At 36.3% G+C, this 24,604-nt stretch overlaps 2 protein-coding genes and 1 long non-coding RNA gene across 6 annotated transcripts in view; 2 read left to right on the top strand and 1 right to left on the bottom strand.

Moving 5' to 3' along the window:
* SPAG16 (sperm associated antigen 16) overlaps positions 1–1,054 on the top strand; it is a 1,038,313-nt gene extending 1,037,259 nt beyond the window's left edge. For all 4 annotated transcript variants that reach the window (XM_060193955.1, XM_060193956.1, XM_060193954.1 and 1 more), the window contains one exon: positions 688–1,054. In XM_060193955.1, coding sequence (XP_060049938.1) covers positions 688–863 — 176 coding nt within the window. In that variant the 3' untranslated portion in view covers positions 864–1,054. The remainder of the gene's footprint in view (positions 1–687) is intronic.
* LOC132539393 (uncharacterized) overlaps positions 1–24,604 on the bottom strand; it is a 299,247-nt gene that overhangs the window by 64,455 nt on the left and 210,188 nt on the right. The window lies entirely within an intron of this gene.
* VWC2L (von Willebrand factor C domain containing 2 like) overlaps positions 4,632–24,604 on the top strand; it is a 209,619-nt gene continuing 189,646 nt past the window's right edge. Inside the window, exon 1 of the mRNA XM_007527942.3 lies at positions 4,632–5,021. Coding sequence (XP_007528004.1) covers positions 4,632–5,021 — 390 coding nt within the window. The remainder of the gene's footprint in view (positions 5,022–24,604) is intronic.

Below are 24,604 nucleotides of genomic sequence, written 5' to 3'. Positions count from 1 at the left end.
TAGCTAATAAGTATGAAATTTTAAGTATGAGTATATATTATTCTAAACAATCTATCATAATTATAATATTATGAAAATTAAAAAGCATCAATTATATATTTGTATATGCATGCATATAGTACATATACATTCTTATTATAAGTATTTCTGGGAATTGTAAGCTAGAGAACTTTTTTTTAATCTTTTTTTTTAAAAGATTTTATTTATTTATGAGGAAGATAGGAGGAGAGAGAGAACCATCACTCTGGCACATGTGCTTTCGGGGATCGAACTCGGAACCTCATGCTTGAGAGTCCAAAGCTTTTATCATAGTTTTAAAACTTTAGAACTTTAGGACCACAGCTTTAGAACTTTTCCAAAGTTTATTTGAAAAAGAAAGTGTCAATGCCTAGTTGCATTCAGATGTATCTTCTCAGTTATTAATCTGTAATTTGAGATTACCTATTTAATGATTTCTATATATAAAGTTGATCATTAGATTTTACTCAAAATAATTATTTTAATAATTTCATACGACATCCATATTTTGACAAAATATTTTATTAAGACGGGAATTACTTCAATAACTTAAAGATAAAAAACCCTGATAAATAAAAATTAAATCAAAACAAAATATTCCATTTCCTTTAAATGATTTTGAAATTAAGCTTTTATTCTAAATTCCTCTTTTCTTTTTCTCTCTCTCAGGTCAAGTTTTAGCACAAGCAAGCGGCAGTGGAGTTATTCATTTGCTGGATCTTAAATCAGGGCAGATTTACAAATTGATGGGTCAGGAGAGTGAGGTTAACACAGTTGTATTTTCTCACAATGGAGAGAGTCTATTTTCTGGAGGCTCTGATGGCACAGTTCGAACGTGGTCTTGACCATCAACACATTCTACTGCAGAGACCATTCCTTTTAAGGGTAGAAAATGCCTTCTGTAGTCTCAAGCTAGTGAATGTCTGATTAAATATCTCATCTGATAACATTTACAATCATCTTTAAAACATGATGTGTTTTATCTGAGATATCTTAGTATTTATACTGTTGCCAATAAAGAACTTTCCGCTCGCTTGTGTCTGGGTCTTTTTTCTTTCTAGTTTTGATAAGAATTTGGAGACTAGTATCTTTGCCAGGGGATTGGAAGAAATAGCTTTACAATGACGCCTAATGACAGACTAGATGAATTACAGGAGATTGATTTCGAACGTTAGAGAACAAACTGCAGGGGAACCTTCCCCCCCCCATCAAATCCTAGCTGCCTGAAGACCAGAAGTTTAATCATGCAGCACAGGGAAAGTCTTTCTGTATCCAAAGGGTCAAACAGAATCGGGAGGAAACGTTCCCACATATTTTTTACAATGATTATGCATTATATGTTTATAATAATCAGAGACTGCAGGTGGCTTATATCTCAGTGCAAGAGTGTTCTGGAACTTTCATCTCTGCAGCTCATCCAAGAATACATTAGGTGTAATGACAATGTTATATATATATATATATATATATATATATATATATATATATATATATATATATATTGCAATTGCAGCGCATATAAATATTCCACACGTAGTAGAACGTATTTACCCATCCTAATGCATACCTCCCTTGTATAAAGTGCGACTGCTTAGAGAACGCTCTAGCTGGGTCTAAGGAAGCAGCTCCTGGATTTTAACAGAGCTGGGCTCTGAAGCCAGTTGTTGGCGCTGTCCGTGGTGCTGAGGAATTCCCGGCTGCCGGCAGAATGAGCTCCAAATCAGCAGTCTGCAAACTGCTTTCAGTGATGCAGACACCCAGCTAAAGTTGCTCCTTTCCTTCACGTCCACAGTTAGTATATTCTGGTGTGTAAGAGGGGATTCAAGCAACATACTGTGGATGATGCTGATGGTATTTCCAGCGGAGTTGGCTTTAAGCTACAGCGCGCTTTTGCTGTTTGTGATCCTCAGAGCCTAGCCAAATCACCTCTACTGCCGTAGCAAACACTGTGTAAGTGAACTCATGTGTGGAAGAAGCGTAATCAGCCAGGAAATTTCATAGAAGGATCTGGGAAAATGCTAAAAATAAGTTCAACATGATTCTGCTACTGGGATCTGGATTTCTACAGGACCATCATTGTTTCTTGCTTTGAATTCTGAAGACAGGTCCAAAGCCTATTTCTTATGTGTGTCTGCTGTGTTTCTCTCTGGAAGGGCGGGAGACTGCTTTGAAATGGGAGGTAGAGAGAATGGATTGCCTTTAATTCATGCCTGAAAATGTATTCTTTGGATAACTAAGGAAGAACTGATTTCTTAATACCTGATTTTTTAGTTGAGACTGATCTATGACCCCCACTTCCATCATTAACCTCCAGAGTGATTAGGTAAGTGTATCTTATGACATGAGTTATATTTGTTTTTCTTGGAGAAATAGATGCAGTCATTTAAAATCATAGATTACAATATGGGGAAGGTAAAGTTTAGCAGAAAAGTGATCCTCAGCTTACAATGCTTCTCTACTTTTAAAAGATTTCCATATAGGTTTTTTATTTCTCTAATGTTTCTTCTGTGTAAATAGTGTCTTAAACTGTACCAGAGTAGCACAATTATGAAGAGGCATGTTTTTTAATGTACATAAAATATCCTAAGAAGTTTTTATGATAAAAGCCACCTAGTCTCCTGCACATTTTTAAATGCTTTTCATATAATAAAATCAAGTTTGATGTTTATATAAAGTGGATATTAAAACCCATATTTTAACCTTAAGTTTACATTTACTATAACCTGGCATTAAAAGCTACCTGTAGCTTGCAAGGGTATCATTTTCTGTTTGTCCTTCTGAAGTAGAATTATATGTGTATTTTATATGGCTTCTGTTGCATGCATTAACAGATACTACCAAAATACTATAATAAGCACAATAGCTCCTTTTTCCTTCCAAGGTAAAACTTTCTAAATATGTGAGGGATATATAAATGTATTCCATAACTAGTAAAATATGTTTGATTTTTAGAAGCTTTTGTTATTTTTGTGGCTTCTGTATCTAAGAGAAAAAAATGCTTTGTCAAAAGGAGCTTCCAGCTTCTCAAGTAGAATTATAGGTTTGCATTTTTTGTGCTGTCATGACTCATTATTTTTGACATATTTTAAAAGAAATCCATCTCCTTTATCACTGCTCAAAAGAATTCTAATAGCAGAGACGGGTATTATCTTGAAAGTGGACACAAATATACTACCTTCCATTGTACTATTACTAGAATTAGCAATTTAACTTAAACTGCAAACATAATAGTTCATAAAGTTTATGTCATCTTTAATTATTTAAAAAATCTATATGTATTAGACTGAAAAAGATAGCTTATCTTTCTTATTACAATTTGAAAATAAACCAACAAAGAATATTTACAAATAATCTGAAAATGCCCTATATAAGTTAAGTTATATTGGCCTAAGGCCAATAACATTTAAGTAAACAAATGAACCAATTGGCAGTCCTTTTCCTTATGTACTGCTCTATAAAGTCAATTTCTTCAGAGCCTCTAGTAATTCTAGCCCTTTAAGTAGGAACCCACTACCAACATTCCACAGCAAGCACTAATACTAAGTGAAGTTCACAAAGATCAATACCACCAAATGCAATATAGTTGATGAATAACAATACCTCAGTACTATTTTTAAGAACTCAAATAGATTCATGCTAAGATTTTTCTGTGCAAATTCCTTAAATGCAAATATTTTGCATTTCAAAAAGTATGTTTTCAAGAGTATGAGTAGCACTTATTTTAATATTGACATAATCAATTGAAACAATATGACATGAGTACTGTACTTAATTTGCTGTAAAAAAATTTACAGATAACATCTTTCCTGCCCACTAGGTGCTTACTTCCTAAGTAAAGTGAAAGTGTGGACAGCAGTACAAATTATTTTTTAACAAATAGTAAACAACACATGGAGCTCTTTATATTATTTTATATTTTATTTAATGTGTAATAATAATATTATTTTATTCCTTGATAAGCTTTCAAAACTCAGATTCATATTCACTGAAGTAAGTCACCAATATTGAGATATCTGGTCTCCAACTGCGGGAATAGAAAAGTAGAAAGGCCTTTATGATACCTCCATCTCAACCACAACATATATTACAGTTAGTTTCTTCCCTTCTGTAAAGTTTCCCACTCCCTCCCTCCAATATCTTGAGTTTTTCATACAGGTGGTAACATTACATCTACCACTAACTAGTTCAGTTAAAAAAAATGAAGTAAATATTATAGAGCTACTTGTAATCAATCACCTTTTGAGGCAAGGCACAATTAAAACCCTCCTTACAAAGTCAGAACTCTAAAATTCTGAAGACAGATTCAATGAAAAGATTCACTGGTGAAAGAATTCCATAGAGAACACATCATCATGCATGTATTGCTTAGAATCAGTCTCCTAAACTTTATAATAACGTGTAAATCGTTGTGTAAAGTGGGTCTATTTGAGACTTAGTATCTTCCAAAGAGTTCTCAAACAGGTTAGGAATGTGGCCTTAAATGACTTTCTAGTCTCTTATAGATCTCAAATCATTTTTAATATTTATTTTCAGCCCATCACTCATATTCCCATGGAAGGAGCTGAGTATATTTAATACTAGGACCACATCCAGATAAGTCTTTGAGGAGGGGAATGGCTCTTCATATTCATGAAGCTTGCATCCTTCTATTGGTCATCCCTGGATTGGTCACCTCTGCTGCCATCAGTCATGAAGACTATCCAGCTGATGAAGGTGACCAGACCTCCAGTAATGACAATCTGATTTTTGATGACTATCGAGGGAAAGGGTGTGTGGATGACAGCGGATTTGTATACAAGTTGGGCGAACGATTTTTCCCAGGGCATTCCAACTGCCCATGTGTCTGTGCTCTCGATGGACCTGTTTGTGACCAGCCAGAATGTCCTAAAATTCACCCGAAGTGTACTAAAGTAGAACACAATGGATGCTGTCCTGAGTGCAAAGAAGTGAAAAACTTTTGTGAATATCATGGGAAAAATTACAAAATCTTGGAGGAATTTAAGGTATGAGTTACCCTCAATATTCCTTTCTTTTATAGTAATGTTTCCAGTTAGCATAAGTAGCACTATGATTAACAAATGATAAATTGGTTCATCAATATCTATAGGGTTTCATGATAAGGTTTCCTTTCAGAAATATATGGGTCATGTGTAACATCTTCTATGTCTTGCTATTCCACATGTCTTCTCTATTGCTGTTAAATATGTTTTTGAAGAGAAGCAATTTTATGTGTCTCTTAAATGAATGCTTAGATCTTGTGAAAGAAAATGCCCTAGATTATTAATAAGCCTGTATTTGGAATCATTTAATTATAGATTAGAATTATTTTTTCCAGTGCTAGAAAATGCAAGTACAACAGACACACTTCGAGTTGTGATCTTTATATTAAGACTATGCACTGGTCCTGATGACTGTGGAACAAGGTACCCATTCTGGTCTTTGATTGTTAAATTTTTTTAACTTATAGCATGCCAAAGAGAACTGAAACATTTCTATAGTCCCTTGTAAAAGATATTAAAGGACTGTAATTGTTCAGTCTCCTTAATATTTCTTTTTATGCTTGTGTCATATATTCAAGTCACTTCGAGTTCATTTTTGTATTTTCTTGGAGTCTCTTTTCCCCAATAGATAGTTTGAATTAGTGTGTTCTACATGTCAGATCTGAACCCTGAGGGTATAAATTAATATATCAAAATGTCTTCCTTAAATGTAATAGCAGTTTGTGCCTTAGAGTGTCTGTCATACTGATTTGATGGCTTGATATAAAAGATTTTTATTTGATCCAACAAAATTCTATGACTAGGTACTTAGAGCTTATAGGCAATATCTGTATATATACATATATATATTGTTTTCTTTGTGATTGTTTATCTTTGATAGGAAAATGCTATTAGCTGTTTCTTTTCTTTTAAGTCTATAATGGTGGAAGACATCAATACATGGGGGAAATAGGGTTTTAACTGATCATGATCACTCTATGGTGAATATTGGCATTTTGGGTTATGAGTTCAAACCTGTTCTATTTTTTCCCCCCTAGTATTCCACAATTTTAATATTCCTTGAGTACATGAGAGAATTTTTAAAGATTATTACATGCAACTCTCTTATCTATAAATGTTATTTTTGAATTTTCTCTTTCATTTATACTGTATTGCACAATATTAAAAAATGAGAGACTCAAGAGTGCTAAAGTAACTATTGACATCAAATAAGAGTATAGTACATTAATTAATGTATTTATAATTTCCAATCTATTGAATACATTCAACACTACCTAGTTGTACTTTCAAGTTAATGAATCACCTCAACACGTCTTGATTCTAGATATGGTTCTAGAATCTACAGATGTCTAGTATGTAAAACTAACTCAAGTATTCGACAAGGCACTGTAGAAACAGGACATATCACTTAGACCAAGCAAATAAGGTAAAGCTTCTATTTTAAAAACAATATTCAATAAAGAAAATATATCTTAACCAAGTTTTTGAACTTAACAATCATCACTAAGGATGAATAGTTTTCCTTGTTTATTGAATTTGCTTTATTACAAAGATAATAGCTATTTTTGTAAACAATATATAAAACAAATATTAATAATTCCCTCACTTTCTCTTTTAGCATGTCCCTTTATAATATACAATAAATTATATGTACAAGTCTCCCAAGCAATTCTATGTGCATTGGCTTATGTCTTGTATAATAGAAAAAAATATAATGGATGTTACCTTTTACAAAAGAATTTAGATTCAAAAGAGATCTAGATATTGTTTAAAGCAAACTCATAAGGATGAAGAATTGAGGCTAAGAATGTTTTTCACTAGTCCAAAGCTGTCATGTTATCTGTTTTGAAATATGGTAAAGTTTCTAACAAAATAAGTATGACTTCTCATAGCACTTTGATGCTAAGAATCAGATAGGCCTGGATTCAGATTCATCATTTGAATATCAGACTTCACATAGAGTTTCAAAACTTTTTTTTTGAGTTACAGTAATATTGACCATAAAATTTCCATAGTGTAGCAGTTATTTTCTTGGTGGATATGCTAGAAAGTCATAATGAAATGTTTTATGTGACACTAGAAACCTCTTGGTGATTAACGCACAACACTTATTGAATAAATGGTTGTTTCCCTCCTAATAAACTCTAGTGTTTGGAGAGTCTGTGTAAGTACTTAATCCCTCTATATTTCACCCAAATTTTATAATGGATGTTCAATTTTAGAGTTCATTCAACTAAAAGAATTTCAAGATCATTTTCTTACCTGTGTGAATTATATCTACCTAAGTAAGCATCAACAATAATCAGTCATCCTGATTTTCTTCCAATTTACTTGGAGAAACAAAAGTAACTAAAATTTAAAGATGTATAGAACGTTCCAGTAGTAATCTTGGCATGTTATTAAGGAGGCTATACCATGGTGTACATTTTATATATTCTTATCAACAACCCCAAACCATTCATTTGGTTGTTTAGTGTACAAGACACTGTAGATGTAGGTACACTGGAATGTTGTATTTAGAAGGCAAAATTTTCACTTACCAGGCATGCAAAATGTGGGAATAGGGGCCGGGTGGTGACACACCTGGTTGAGCACACACATTACAATGTGCAAGGATCCAGGTTCAAGTCCCCGGTCCCCACCTGCAGGGGGAAAGCTTCATGAGTGGTGAAGCAGAGCTACAGGTGTCCCTCTGTCTCCCTTCCTCTCAACCCCCCCCTTCCGTCTTGATTTCTGGCTGTCTCTATCCAATAAATAAAGATAATAAAATTTTTTTTAAAGAAAAATGTGGGAATTTAAATCAGTCTTGATTATAACATTAATGTGAAGCTCAACACGGGATTCTGGTATCAGAAGCTTGTTTTTTTGGCTGTCAGAAAATTCACGATGCATATTTTCTAAGCAAAATAATAATTTCAACAAACAAGTTTTTCCCTTTATGTCAAAGTTGACACTGTTTTTAATCCTTTTTTTAAATATTTTATTTATTTATTCCCTTTTGTTGACCTTGTTTTTTTTTATTGTAGTTATTATTGTTGTTGTCGTCGTTGTTGGATAGGACAGAGAGAAATGGAGAGAGGAGGGGAAGACAGAGAGGAGGGGAGAAAGATAGACACCTGCAGACCTGCTTCACCGCCTGTGAAGCGACTCACCTGCAGGTGGGGAGCCGGGGTTCGAACCGGGATCCTTATGCCGGTCCTTGTGCTTTGCGCCACCTGCGCTTAACCCGCTGCGCTACAGCCCGACTCCCAGTTGACACTGTTTTTAATAAGCTGGGGAAATTAAAATTCCTTAGAGGATACTGCTTGAAGAAAATCAACATTTGGCTAAATGAAATCTTCAGAGAGATTGAAAGTGGAATTATAGGAAGCTAGATCAGATTAACTAAAATATCATTGTAATAAGAAACAATGGGAAAGGATCTGAATACTGAGCCAAAATATTTATATTGTCTAAAGTGTAACAAGAAACAAACATGATTTTTCTGTGCATAAAGATGAACCAGTTATATTTTCCCCTGATAATCTTGGCACATTATTAAGGAGGTTGTACCAGGATATACTTTTTATATGTCCTTCTAAAAAAGCCCCAAAGTCATTGATTAGATTGCTTACTATACAAGAGAGTGTAAAGGTAGTTTTTGAACAGGATTATCTTGCAGTCAAGGATAGACTTTCATAGAGATAAGGAGATATTAATGGCTGAGAGAATATTAATGGTTGTTACAAAAAAAAAAAAGTAAGATAACCAACTTGTTCAAGGGCCAAAATTTCCTGGCAAGTGTTTAGGATAAACATCTGTTTATGAGGCCAAGTGGTGGCGCACCTGGTTGCGCGCACATGTTACAATGCTCAAGCACCAGGGTCCAGGCCACCAGTCCCCACCTCTGCAGGTGGGGGAAGCTCTGTGTGTGGTGAAACAGTGCTATAGGTGCCTCTCTGTCTCTCCCTGTCTATCACCACCTTTCCTCTCAATTTCTGCCAGTCCCTATCCAATAAATAAATACAATACAAAAATATTTTTAAAAATCTAAATTTACTTTAATATCATCTACATGCTGCTCATCAAGATCTCAGTGACTTTGTTTCTTATGCTATCTTACAGTGTAGAATGTGTCTAAACAGTTATTTATAACTTGTATAAAACAGATTTATTACTTCAAAAATTCCCTAAGCATTTTTATTTTTAAATAGTTTCATCTTAACTGGGAAATCCTCTGACTGCCCTACTACTATATTATGGGTCTTTCTCATCTCCTATATACTTAGAACATGCCATTATAGCAACAATTTAGTCATTACAAACTTGAAATTATAGCCAAAACTGTTATGGTATCTGTGTGTATTGTAACATCTCATTTAGTAACATTATGATGTATTTACAGAGAAGAAAACTAATGGATTAGAGTTGAAGTATCTTTCTCAATATCAAAAAACTCTAAACAGATGGAACTAGAGGGGACCAGATGGTGGCGCACCTGGTTAAGCACCCTCATTACAGTGCACAAGAAAGCAAGTTCGAGACCCTGGTTCCCTCCTGCAGAGAGAAAGCCTCCCAAGTGATGAGCAGGGCTGCAGGTGTGTCTCTCTGTCTCTCTCCCATTCCCATATCAATTTATCTCTGTGTTTATTCGGTAATAAATACTTAAAGATTTTTTTTTAAGTATGACTGATGTTTAAAAAAAATAAAAGAGCTGGAGAGAAAGGGGGAGAGATGGAGCTAGATAGAATTCAACCCTAGACACTCTTCACCCCTACGACTGCTTCTATTACACTGCAATAGTATAATGCGAAAACTATCTATCTCTTTATCTAGATAGCAGTCTCTTTGAGACTAGAGACAATTTTCTTTTCCTTCTCCATTCCCAGCTCTGGCACCAAGGAAACCACATGATATGCTTTCAAAACATTCTTGGCAAATGACATGAGTCATACTACAACTAAATCCACAAAGTAAGTTCACAAGAGTTCTATTTAAATGCTTTAATTATCACTTGTGTTGATTGAACTTTCATTAGCTAAAGAAACACTCAAAGTTCAGGTAAAAACTAAATGTTCTTTGGGCACTTAAAGAGGGTTCACATTGTTTGAGAAGTACCTGTTTCTACAAGTTCTTAGGAGCACTCTCTACTTTCTATTCCTTCACTCTACCTTTTCCTAATTAAGGTTCATCTTGGATTTAATCTTCATCTAAGCGGTGCAGTAGCCATCTCCTTTCTGAGATATGCTACCTCATTCTATAGGTTAGCAAAACTTAAATCCCTATTTCACTCTTTTCTAATCACCAATTCACATGTGTCACCTGATAGAAAAAATAATATTACTTATAGACTTTCTTTTCCCAGTATTGTTAACAAGAAAATGGACCCCACTCTCCTCTACTTCCTTTTGACAGTTCTCAATTCTACATTTTCCCAGTGTTCCAGAAATATTACATTAAGATAAAGGTCACTGTATAGTCAGTTATCTCATCTTTCTTTTATGTGTACCCAGGCAAAATGACATTGGAACCTACTTTTTAAGAAATAAGAAGCATAAATAATAAATTACAATAGCATTTTCTACAAAAAAAAAAAACAGTTGATTGAAAATATAGGCTGCACCAGCCTTGTTTCTGTGCTTAACTCTTTCATGCTGAGTCTCCTAAAGAAAGGAATAATTTTTTACTATGACTCACACTCAACTAGAATCGGTGTTTATATATATATACTTTGAAACTTGTACTGATTTAGTTTTAGGTCAGACACTGAAGGTTATACTAGCTACTGCTGAAACAAGTCTTATTTCAGGTTGTGCATATAGGTCTCTTATTTATTTCAGGTTGTTCATATAGGTCTCTTATTTCAGGTTGTGCATATAGGTCTCTTACATTAAAATAAATTTCTGCAGTCAATACTCAGCCTTCTATTCAGTTTTTGATTTTGACCAAGATATGCTTTTCTTAGCAGGGACTAGCTCTTGTTGATTTTCTTATTATTTGTTTCTGGATTTTGTGTTTTTTCAAGTTTTGGTGTATTTTTTTTGTGTGCCACACGTTTTGTACATATGTATTTGTCTTTTTCTGAGACATCTTTTCTGAGCTGAGGAAGTAAGGTAACAGTTATGCAAAGAGACTTTCATGCCTGAGGCACCAGTATCCCAAGTTCAATTCCCCAATACCACCAAAAGCTGGATCTGAGCTCTGGTAAAATAATGATGATGATGATAAATAGAACATGCTTTCATATAGTGGTAAATTGCCTGCCCCTCCCCCAATTTGCATTTAAACTTTAAATTTGAGGATATAGAACATAGAAGACAGAAAATCTTCTGGAGTGTGTTGTCAAGTCAGCACACCCATAAAAGAGTATTAACCTAGTTCAAGTTGAGGACTGATTTATTCTCTGAAGTTTTGTTTACTTAATTAAGAGGGAGACCAGCATGCATCACTGTCATAGTCAGTGCCAGGGATCAAACTGGGCATCTCATAGATTCAACCTGTTCTCTATCATTGCACCAACTGCCTGCATTGACTCCCTGCCTGCAGTGACTTGCTCTTTAGTGGGTACATTCACAGGAAAATAAGTTCTCTAGATGCCTCATTAATGTTATGTCCTCACAACCATTACTATCCAATTAGGTTACATGAAATCTGTACAGATGTCTGAGCAAAACAGATTTTGAAATTTATTTTTGGTGATGACTTTTTAAAAATACAGAGTAATAATAGAAAGCAACATGTTTTAGAAACTAATGTGGGAAAATGGGGAAATGGAGGCTGTCAAGAAATTTCAGTTGTAAGAACTAATAGTACACACCTCCCAGAAAATCAGTTCACTGCATCCACCCACAAGCTATTTTCCAAGTTTCTGGGAGAGGCATAAGAACTACGACATTTATACTAGTTAAAGTATTACAGTTAGATATCTCCACAGGAGTAAAAAAAAATGTGAGTATTGTAGTAACAGGAATTACTGGACTTCATAAGAATATAATTATAACTTTAAAATTTTTTCCAGGGGAGACCTTATGGAGTTAGCAATAGCAACTAATAGAATCATGGGGGTGGGGAGGTAGGATTTGTAAAATTTTACCCAAAGAAAATCTTAGAAAAATACCATCATTTCATAAAATGAAGTTAATTGAGTATCATTGATGAGAGATGGAAATACTAATTCTACAAATATTGACTCTGAAAAAATGCAGTTTGTTTTATAGAATGCATTGCTGTCTTTACTATTTAAAAGGCGTGGGAGGGAGGGGACAGGCTGTAGTGCAGTGGGTTAAGCACACGGTGCAAAGCGCAAGAACCAGCAAAAAGATCCCTGTTGGAGCCCCTGGCTTCCCCACTTGCTGAGGGGTCGCTTCATGGGCAGTGAAGCAGGTCTGCAGGTGTCTATCTTTCTCTCCCTCTGTCTTCCCCTCCTCTCTCCATTTCTCTCTGTCCTATCCAGTAACAATAACAATGATAAAACAAGGGCAACAAAAAGGGGAAAAATAGCCTCCAGGAACAGTGGACTTGCAGTGCAGGCACTGAGGCCCAGCAACAACCCTGGAGGCAAAAAAAAAAAAAAAAAGCCTGGAAAATAACATTTAAATTAATTCAAGAATAGCTTTTCTTACAAGCATTCACAGAATAATATATTGATCTTGCTAATCTGAGTTTTAACCCATTCAGAAAAAGTAGATTCAAACTGGGTAGTCTCATTGGGAAAACCCTTTCTTCTTCTAGCGTTAGCCCTTCTTCCGGTAGCCAGTCAACAGCGTCAGGTTGAGCCTGATGTAAAGTTTCGAGACCTCCTTTGAATCTGGAGAGGTGGCAGTCATTGACTATGTGGGTCATAGTCTGTCTGTAGCCGCAGGGGCAGTTCGGGTCGCCCTATCTTTGTTAATATCTAGAGTCTCTGCTTAATTTGTATAGTCTCTTACCAACTTCATAGATTATGAACCTATTTTATTTAAACTAAAAATTTACCCCCCATTGCACTGAGGGAAGTTTAGACGCTATGGTATATTTCTCTGCTTCTCTCTAAAACTGTTCCTCATATTGTCCTCATGTGGCTTTTTTTTTTTATCTACAAAACCACACTGAATCTAGAAAATAGATAATATTTTTATTGGTTTATCAATATTATGGTAGAATATTTACTATGTCATAAAAATTTAGTGCAGTAGGTTCACACCTATGTAAGTTTGTGTAACTCCACACCTACCACCAAGGTTAATTTATCGTTGTTGTTTTTTCTTGCAAGAATTCTAATGGAAATTGAGAATGGTCCCTTTCATTTAACTTTTTATTTTAAACATGAAACCACTGAACTTGGAAGGAAAAATGGTAAATGACTTTGCAGTTAAGTGATTTTTTTATTCTGGGTCGGGGGGGCTTCTATTTCCAGTTAGAAATAGTCTTCTTGTTTAAACTTTCAGGAAAATGGATGGTCACTTAGCCCTTTGGTTAGTTGTATGTTGGAATAGTTTTTCATGCTCACTCACCAGTATTTATTGCTGCCTTTCATATTGCAAGATGCTGCCATTAATGGTGGTAACTGTGTGATAAGTTGGACTGCCGAGATTTGTGACTGGGCTTCTGGGCCCTGCGCACATGGGATGATCTGTGTTTGATTTGCAGTCACATCTAAGATTTGTGGAGCCTTTCACAGTTAGTCACTACACAGACCTGAGGTCACCCATCAGTTGTTTACAGACATCGCTGTCCATTCCTTACAGACTCCCCAACAGAATATGATAGTAAAACTTACAAGAGAAATATGGTAGTTTCCCTTACACACCTTTCTCTTCAGCTGTACAAGGTTCTGAATGTGTTTTTAAATATGATTTTGCTCATACCAATACACATAAGTTGTCAATATTAAGAAACCTTTTTTCCATTTGACATCTCATTCTTTCACTCTTGTCTATATATTTTATATGAATTTGTAGAACGTTCTATGTAATTTAACTTGAAATTGATCTGTGTATATATGAAATTTTAGGGAATAGGAATTTTGTTTATAGCTTCAAGAAAGCCTTACTTTAAGATTGGGAAAATTGGGGCAGGGGTAGATAGCATAATGGTTATGCAAAGAGACTCTCATGCCTGAGGCTCCAAAGTCCCAGGTTCAATCCCCTGCACCACCATAAGCCAGAGCTGAGCAGTGCTCTGGTAAAAAAAAAAAAAAGAAGAAAGAAGATTGGGAAAAGTATTCACCCTATCCAAATTTCTATTTTCTTATACTTTGACTTATACAGCAGATATGACTTCTTCTTCTTCTAGCGTTTGCCCTTCTTCCGTAGCCAGTCAACAGCGTCAGGTTGAGCCTGATGTAAAGTTTCGAGACCTCCTTTGAATCTGGAGAGGTGGCAGTCGTTGACTATGTGGGTCATAGTCTGTCTGGAGCCGCAGGGGCAGTTCGGGTCGTCTCTGGCTCCCCAGCGATGGAACATGGCCTGTTTGATAGTGATTGAGGAGGGCCCAATCATAACGTGCTAGGTCAAAGCCGGGTTGACGCTTGCAGGGGTCTGTGATGAGGTGTTTGTTCTTTACCTCAGCTGACTGCCAACTCTGTTTCCAAGAGACTGGAACAGAGAAGCTCAGTGTAGGCGTAGGGGACCAGATTGGGTGATGAGACGTCAAGCGTTGGACAGGGTGGGCGAAGATATCCGCGTATATTGGCAGGTCCGGTCGAGCGTAGACGTGGGAAATGAACTTAGATGATGCCGCATCCCGACGAATATCTGGCGGGGCGATGTTGCTAAGAACTGGCAGCCATGGAACTGGGGTGGAACGGATGGTTCCAGAAATTATCCTCATGGAGGAATATAATTTGGAATCGACCAAGTGGACATGGGGGCTACAGAACCATACTGGGGCACAGTATTCTGCAGTGGAATAGCATAATGCCAGAGATGATGATCGTAGTGTGGAAGCGCTCGCGCCCCATGAGGAGCTGGCCAGTCTTGCAATGATGCTATTCCTCGCGCCCACCTTTGCTGCAGTTTTTATGAGATGTTCATGAAATGACAGAGTGCGATCGAGAGTAACACCAAGATAGACTGGCTGGGCTTCATGCCGGATTCTCGTATCGCCAAGCTGCACATTAAGCTCACGCGAGGCCGAGGCATGGTGTAGATGGAAAACAGATGATACCGGTTTTGCAGTGCTAGGGATTAGTCACCATGTTTTACAGTAATCAGATATCAGAGACATGTCTTTCGTGAGTGTTTCCTCGAGGATGTCGAACTTGGATGCCTGAGTTGCACAGCAGATGTCATCGGCGTAGATGAACTTCCTTGAAGAAGTTTCTGGAAGGTCATTGATGTAAATATTAAATAGCGTAGGAGCCAGAACAGAGCCCTGGGGGAGGCCACTTGAGACAAGTCTCCATCTGCTAGACTTGTCACCCAGATGCACCTGGAATCTTCTGTTTTGGAGAAGAAACGATATAGTGTTAGCCACCCATGGAGGCAGGCATCTTGAGATCTTGACTAGGAGACCACGGTGCCAGACCGTGTCATAGGCTGCTGTGAAATCAACAAAGACAGCACCCATCTTTAAATTCTTCTGGAATTGGATATGACTAATAAAGGACAACACAAGGAAGGTCTGTTCATTTAGCTTTTAGAGGATGAGTTTTAAACATAGCTGAAAGACTTTAAAAAATAATTATTGGGTAAGCTTATCCAGGTGATCTCTCTCAAGCAATTGTCATTGTTAAATGTTGACTGACATATCGTACAGTCTATACTTTGGACTTTTATCATCACTACTGATTAGCATCAGTATTTTCAGTCCAACACACCTCCATTGTTGATTTTCCTGCCTCTAGCTTTATGGTACAGATCATAACAATAAGGTCATCCTTGCAAGGACTTAATGACACCAAGAAAAGAAGATAAAATACTAAAGTGACAAAAAGAAATCATCCATTTCTCGCAAAAAGTGTTCAGATGACATTTTATATAACTGCATTACATCATCTAACTCAGAGAAAGCCCAGTCACTTCTCCCTGTTTTATCATGGGACCATGAACCAAGTTTAATATACTTTTTGTTTCCTCTTTTGTTGACCTTGTTGTTTTATTGTTGCAGTTATTGTTGATGTCATTGTTGTTGGATAGGACAGAGGGAAATGGAGAGAGGAGGGGAAGACAGAGAGGGGGAGAGAAAGATAGACACCTGCAGACCTGTTTCACTGCTTGTGAAGCGACTCCCTGCAGGTGGGAAGTCAGGGGGTTGAACCGGGATCCTTACAGATTTTGTCAACATAATAGATATAATATCATCGTTTATGCCTTACAAAGATTAGTATTTGAAAATTTTTATATAAATTTATAGCAATTCAAGTTGTCCAAAAGTTTTTTTTAATTAAGCAGTATTTGAAACTGTTGAAATAATTTTGTTTTAAAATATTCATAGCATTGTTACTTCTTGAAATTTAACTGGATTTCCAGTATCTAACTTTATGTAAGTTCTTCAGTTTATATAAACAATGTACTTTCTTTTATAGTCTTCAGTTCTTCCCATTTTTTAAATGTTTATTTATAAAAAGGAAACACTGACAAAACCATAGGATAAGAGGGGTACAACTCTACACAATTCCCAACATCAGAACTCCATATCCTATCCCATCCCCTGATAGCTTTCCTGTTCTTTGTCCCTCTGGGAATATGGACCCAGAGTCATTATGGGGTGCAGAAGGTGGAAGGTTCGGCTTCTGTAATTGCTTTCCCACTGAACATGGGCATTGACTTGTCAATCCATACTCCCAGCCTGTCTCTCTCTTTCCCTAGTGGAACAGGCCTCTGGGGAAGTGGGCTCCAGGACACATTGGTGGTGTCATCTGCCCAAGGAAGTCCGGTTGGCATCATGGAACCATCTGGAACCTGGTGGTGAAAAATGAGTTAAAATATAGAGCCAAAAAATTGTTGACTAATCATCAACATAAAGACTGGAATAATGCAGATGACAATTCGGGGTCTCTTTTTTTGTAGTTAGTAGGCCTGTTTTAGTTATATCCCAAGGGTCCATGACTATACTAGTTTTGTTTTTTTTCTGAACCTGACATTTGATAGGCAGGTGGATCCAAGTTGTTGTCTGGGGAGTTGATGTCATGGCTGGAAAAATGACCAGAAAGCTGGATCAGGGAAGAGAGTAGATCCCAAATATGGGAGAGGTGTATGAATATTGTTGACTGTAAACCCCATCGATTTGATGTGATCTGGGGCCCGTATTCAGCTTAGGAGCCTATGTGACCTTTGCACCCCTGTAGATTCTGAGCTCACTCATGTGTTCATGAGTAGGAACTTTCCAAGCTGCCCCAATTTCAGAACTTATCTTCCTCAGGTGGAACATAGAGTATGTTGTCCAGCCTCCCTTCAGAGGATGGAACATTCTTTACTGTTGTTGATCCACTTCTTCCCACTTTTAAGAGCTAACCATAGAAGGAATCAGGTAGTGATGTACCTCGTTGAGTGCACGTTACAATGCACAAGAACTCGGGTTCGAGCTCCTGGTCCCCACCTGCCAGGGGAAAGCCTTGCAAGTAGTGAAATAGTGTTGCAAGCATCTCTCTGAATCTCTGACTCTACCACTCCCTTCCCTCTTGATTTCTGGCTGTCTCAATTCAATAAATAGATTATAAAATTTTAAAAATTTTGAAAAAGAGCTAACCATATAATTTGGGATCTGAGTGAACTTTGACATTATTTTGTCTAACAATATTACTTTGCTGATAATAAAGCAAAGGCCAACAGAAACTTACTGAAAACACTTCAGTGATACAGCTCATCATGTACAAAGGTAATATCCATATATTGCTTTCCTGTATTTTTTATTCTATACTTTGCTACCTTGAGCTTTAACAGGGAAATGCAGCACATTTGCATCTTACTTTCCAATAAATATGTTAAAATCCAAAGAGATATTTCAGCAATTGTCTATAGAAATGTGATATCAGGAACTATCACCATGACAACCCAGTTACAAGTAGACAAGAACAATAAAATATTGGCATATCTAACATCAGGATCTGGCACAAGTTGCATCTAATTTGTAAAATATCCAAGTTTGTAAAGACTTTGATCAAAAAGGGAAACTTTGTATCCAAAGGAAAACTCTTCTAACTAAACAATATTAGAAAAGAAATGTGTAGTTCTTGCCATATAGTTGGTAATATTGAAAACTAAGTCCCTGAGTTCCTGATTTTTTCAGTCTACAAACTCCCACCTCCCAATAAAATTATCAGAATGTAGAATATAAAATTGATAGGATAAGAAAAAATCTCTAGTGGCATTCCTTTGATGACTGCTATATTATTTGTATCATCCAGACTATGTTACAAATATTCACATTCCATAGCCTCTCCTCCGTTAGCTAAAATTATTCAAATCTATTTTTCTAAAGATTCCCAGGTTTTTCTGATGATCACCTAAATTTGGGAATTGCTGTAAGTCACCATTTATTCCTGACTATTCAAGGGAACACTGGTAACCTGTGAGAGTTTTAGTAATTTTTTTTTCTTTCACAATCAAGTAAATTTGAGAAATGACACATTCTTTAAAGGTCTCTTCAAAATACAGTGTGTATACTTGAATTGACAATACTTGAACCTTTTTAAAAGAATTTTTTATCTGCATATATAGTTTAACAGCTAGAAACTCAAAAAAGAGGATCAAAACTCAATTTTGGGGTAGCATCCACTTTTTATTAGCCAAGATTCCTACATATTCATTATTTACCTCTGCATGTCCTAGTACATTCATCTCTAAAGCAGAAATAATAGTGGCAGATCTGAGGATACTGATAAGAAAGAGAAAGTGAGGAAATGGTGCTTTGGTAGTAGGCAAGATATGCTGGCATATATTTGGGGAGAGATGTGTAGTTGTACCCTTGGCATAACAACTTTCTTGTTAAAAAAAAAAAATCAACACAAACAAAATAGGAATAATGATAGTTCAAGAACTATTGCTGAGTTGATAGAGCAGAAGATTTGCTCAGTTCAGTCCTGTCTTCTCATATCTGACTTAAAGAAATGCCTTTAAATTAATAAATAAAACAGATAATTGGTGAAACGAGTTAGCACACAAAAAAAAGAAATTCATGGAAGTTACCTGACATTTACCATGATTACAACTAAGCTGCTTTAAATTTAGGACTTTACATATTTATGTGATAGAACACTTGTTCTCAGAACATGCATTAGCATCTAAAGTAGATAGAGTTCAATAAAACACAGTTTATAAAAATATCCTCCTGAAGATTCTAAATACCCTTTGCCTTTCTTTGGTTCTTATAGGCAATTAATGATTTAAAAAAAACTGTGCATCTCGGGGGTCGGGCGGTGGTGCAGTGGGTTGGGCGCATGTGGCACAGAGCGCAGGGACCGGTGTAGGAATCCCGGTTCGAGCCCCCGGCTCCCCACCTGCAGGAGAGTCGCTTCACAGGCGGTGAAGCAGGTCTGCAGGTGTCTGTCTTTCTCTCCCCTTCTCTGTCTTCCCCTCCTCTCTTCATTTCTCTCTGTCCTGTCCAACAACGAGCGTCAACAAGGGCAATAATAATAACCACAACGAAGCTACAACAAGGGCAACAAAAGGGGGAAAAAATGGCCTCCAGGAGCGGTGGATTCATGGTGCAGGCACCGAGCCCAGCAATAACCCTGGAGGAGGAAAAAAAAAAAAAAAAAAACTGTGCATCTCAACCTACCTTTTGTTGTCTGGTTCTTTTGAAAGTTTACAGAATTGTGCTGACCATAACTAATATATTATGGTAATTTATTCAGTTTTCTTACATGAAACATTGTAAAAAAAATAACTTATTCAAAACAATGCTGATGCTAATAATGATATATAACCAAAAATTGGATTCATTATGGTCATGAATCAATTCCAACTCACTTATTGTCTTTGTAAATAATTTTTCGGCAAAAGTGACAGATTAATGGGTATAACTAAATGGGTATTTACTTCCTATACATCTCAAGGGCTGAAGGAAAATATCCTGGCGGGGCAGGGTAGGTATTCGTGAATTGAAAGCATTTTGGCTTAATTTGCTTTGAGTTTATTTTGATCAGTTTCCCAATTGTACCTAAGTGATCAAAGCAGAGTATAGAAGATACCAGAAGTGATATAGGTGAGAGATAAGGGAGGCTGGGGCCTGCTCACAATAGGAATGCCAGGCTAAGAACTTGGGCCACAACATGGAGTGAGTAGAAAAGTCACCAAAGGGTTTGGATCAGGGAAGTAGCACAAACCACAAATACGGCGTAAGGCAAATACAAATAATAGTTGACAGTTTTATGACTATTTTGCATCTGTGTTCTCTCGTTGAAAATTTAAATTCTGGGATATGTTTATTCTCATTTTATTGTTAAGAAAAGAGCTTCTCATTTCAACTGTAGCTTTTTTTTCCCCACTCAAGCTGACTACAGTAAGATCACCATCAACATTATACAAGAAATGTGATAGAAGTGGCTTATTTAAATGTATACAAACCCTATACTCATCAACAAATGTTAAGATATAACTATGAAATATTTCATATTGAGCTCCTATCACTACAGTGGTAGTAGTACATTGCTCATATGAGGAAAATCTTCCTCTGGTGATTTTGTAGGACTTTGTTTCATTTTATTGATCATTGCTATAAAGATATATGCAGCTACTGGATATTTCCTATTTAGTTACACAATTGTAAATGCAATTACATTGAACTAGGAATATATAAAATATATCTTTATATATTTTATATATTTATATATTTTATATTTATATTTATATATTTTAATATATAATTTTAACACTTTTTTTCATATATTCTTTTTTTATTTAAGAAAGGAAACATTAACAAAACCATAGAATAAGAGGGGTACAATTCTGCACAATTCCCATAACCCAATCTCCATATCCCATCCCCTCCCCTGATAGCCTTCCCATTCTCTGTCTCTCTGGGAGTATGGATCCACGGTTGTTGTGGGTTGCAGAAGGTGGAAGGTCTGGCTTCTGTAATTGCTTCCCCGCTGAACATGGGCGTTGACTGGTCGATCCATACTCCCAGTCTGCCTCTCTCTTTCCCTAGTAGGGTGAGTCTCGGGGGAAGCGGAGCTCCAGGACACATTGGTGGGGTCTTCAGTCCAGGGAAGCCTGGCCGGCATCCTGATGGCATTTGGAACCTGGTGGCTGAAAAGAGAGTTAACATACAAAGCCAAACAAATCATTGAGCAATCATGGACCCAAAGCTTGGAATAGTGGAGAGGAAGTGTTAGGGGGGTACTCACTGCAAACTCTAGTGTACTACTGCTTTCAGGTATATATTTGCCCTAGTTTATGGATACCTGTGAACATATGCTCTATCTCCTGGAACCTGATCTATATCTAGGTTTTGGGACTTTGTTAGGAAGTGAACCATCTGGGATGGAATTAGAGAATACTATGAAAGGAAAGGTCTCACCCGAGTGATGAAGCTGAAGGATTGCCATTCCACACCTGAAGTCTCTGGACACGGTAGAAGTGAAGCATGCTGGGGTGGCACTCGTTGCGTTGATTAGGTTGCAATCAGCAGATGCAATATTATTTGATAAGAATTGGGAGAAGCATACGGGAAAGTGGGCCCTACCCTAGGGTCCCAGAACTAGGGGAACTTTAGGCTCTATAGTGGAAATGTGAGGCTCCTGCTGTCTTAGGGTTCAAGAAGACAATGGATAGTTACTGTTATCATCACAGTATTTGGTAATTGGGTTAACTTTGAAAAGAAGTAGGGCACCAAAGTAAAAACCCTGTGGTGAGGGGGAGGGTGGACATGCGGCTTCCTGGGCTAGAGGGGTGGGGGGGGGTGGGGGGGTGAGTGGGGGAGGTGGGGGTGGGTGGGTGTGATGGGACACAATCTTTTGGTGATGGGAATGGTGTTTATGTACACACCTATTAAATTGTAGTCATATCAATCACTAATTAATATGAGAGGGGGAAAATTGATTGTATGTCTAACAAAGTGATTAGTCTTGATAGTGAGAAAAATAGCCCTCGACTCTGAAACTCTACTTGTTTTCACTGCTAATATCCTTATTTATCTTTCCCACGTATGAGAAGGAAACATTGAGATCTTGTGATCTAATTTTAATTTTCCCAACATTAAAAATAAAATCTAACTGAAATTATAAACCCTTGACTACTTAGATTTAGAAAACGTCTTTAGGGCAATAAAAGGCAATCACAGGTAATTTTCTTTTCCTTAATGAGACCCTAGAACTTTCAGATTAAAACTAGCATATATCTCAGACTCTGAGAGTGTATGAACTCAAGTTATCCCGTTAGAAATCTGTTTCTGGCAAGAAGCTGATCAAAGACTGAAGTTTCATTTTGTAAATAAGAATCTAGCTATCTATAAGTGCTACCTAATGTCATCCTCAGTCTAACCACTGGGAAAGTGCAAACATTTCTACACTTCAGAGCTCGTAACAAAGATTGCATTAGAAACTGCAACAGATAAGCTCTCTGCAAATTCAATGTTTCAAGTCACTTGAAATGATTATTATAGGATTTGACAAAATTTATAGTCAGTATACTTCCTTGAGGAATACAAAACCTTTGCAAATAGGTGAATGGAAATGAAACAAGTTCTGGCGGAGCTGAAAACTGTGATAACAAAGGTAATCATTTAACCAATGCTACATAATTTACAACTTACTTTGTATATTGCATTATTTCCTAAGAATCCAAAGAGATGACCTTGCAAGTGAGAAAGCCCCGTTAAAGCCACCAGTCAATGTTAATATGACAGGGATTGATAACAGAACTTGAGTTCCAAATATGCTTTTCCATATCATACTAAGGTAATAGCGCTTAATAGTTTTATGGGAAAATACAAAACTATAACCACTGCTGCTCTTAACTTTCACAAAAAGTTAAGATCAAGAAAATAACCACTCAGAGTCTTTTTAATTAAAATAGGTTCATGTTATTCTTCATAAGTCAAATAAGTCTCTCATATCTTTGTGAAAGGAGGTAAGCTACAAATTAACTATCAAACCGTAAAGTATAAAATTCAGCAGGAAATTGCTATTGGGGAATAATATTTGATATTAATATATTTTGATATTGGTATTTATAAAAACTTCAATTAGTTTTTTTAAAGTTATCTCCCTCTTCATAACATGAGAAAGTATCATTTCATTAACAAATGAAGAAAAAAATCAACTTTGAGAACATTTCTGCCCAGAGAAAGCCAATATGGTGATAGAAATATCTTTTAAGTAATAATCTGATTGGCGTTTCTAGTAATGAATCTGATTGTTCCAGGTCAGTAAATTTTACTTCCACAATCCTGAAGAACCTTGAATTCAGTGCATGCATGCAGTGCTATGTGACCATTCACCATTCTATTAATTTCTCCTTCCAGTATTTCTCATAGAATATGACTAGTCATACTTACCTATTATATAATTCAGACTTAGAGTGATATAATAACTTCTCATCTTCAGAACCTTGTTTAATGTTAGATGACTTTTTAAAAATTTTTTTCATTTAAGAAAGGATTAATGAACAAAACCATAAGGTAGGAGGGGTACAACTCCACACAATTCCCACCACCCAATCTCCATAACCCACCCCCTCCCCTGATAGCTTTCCCATTCTCTATCCCTCTGGGAGCATGGACCCAGGGTCATTGAGGGTTGCAGAAGGTAGAAGGTCTGGCTTCTGTAATTGCTTCCCCGCTGAACATGGGCGTTGACTGGTCAGAAAATCTGATAGCGATCTGTCTTTTTCACTGTCACTAGAAAAGTTTTGCAGCTACGCAGTTATTTTCCTACTGTTTAAGTTGTGGTAATGGAGCATTCTTAGCATGGAGACAGACTGATCACTCACTCAGAAGATGCAAGCTCATTGTCATGGATCTTTCTTGTACCAAAACCAACTATCAATCCAGATTATCAGTGAAATACTAAAGGCTTTTGCTTTTTTATCCTACTTCACAAGTATTGATGTAGTATGCTACCAAAAACTTTATCTTAGATATTTTAGCTTTTGTCTATATCCTTGAGTTTTCTTTCAAAGATCGGATAAGCACCTATAACATTTCTCCTCCCTTTTAAACACACACTGATATTTTCTTGATGTATTCTCACCGCTTAAAATCCCATGATTGAAACTAAATGATTTATTTTGCACATTCTCATTTATAGTAAGACACTTAGAAAGAAAAGTTTTACCACTTAACACTAGTTACTTAGAATTGGTAGGATAAAAATTATAGAGTGGCCCACCCTTTAAATATATTAAAATAATATTTTCAGGAAAAATATCTTAACTGAAAATAAATCATTAGTATAACATTTTGTGTAGCAACTATAGTGGTCAATTTTCAAAAATTATAAAATTTATTTTTTACTTAACTTTAGATTTGGTATTTCATTAGTGATTTTGTCATGTTCTTGTGCTTAATATTAACTAATAGCAAGTAAAAATAGCAATAGAAAATCAGGACCAATAATTCTGTCCTCCACTATAACAGTACCATTTGTTATTCTTCTAAAGATAATACATTAAATCAGAAATGTATAGATATATTAACTTCTTATAGATTTCATTTAATGAGGGACTGCTAGATATGAACTTTGT

This window comes from Erinaceus europaeus, chromosome 7 (genome assembly GCF_950295315.1).
Source record: "Erinaceus europaeus chromosome 7, mEriEur2.1, whole genome shotgun sequence".
NCBI lineage: Eukaryota > Metazoa > Chordata > Mammalia > Eulipotyphla > Erinaceidae > Erinaceus > Erinaceus europaeus.
The sequence above is the reverse complement of the archived record's forward strand: the minus strand, read 5'-3'. Positions and strand labels throughout refer to the sequence as shown.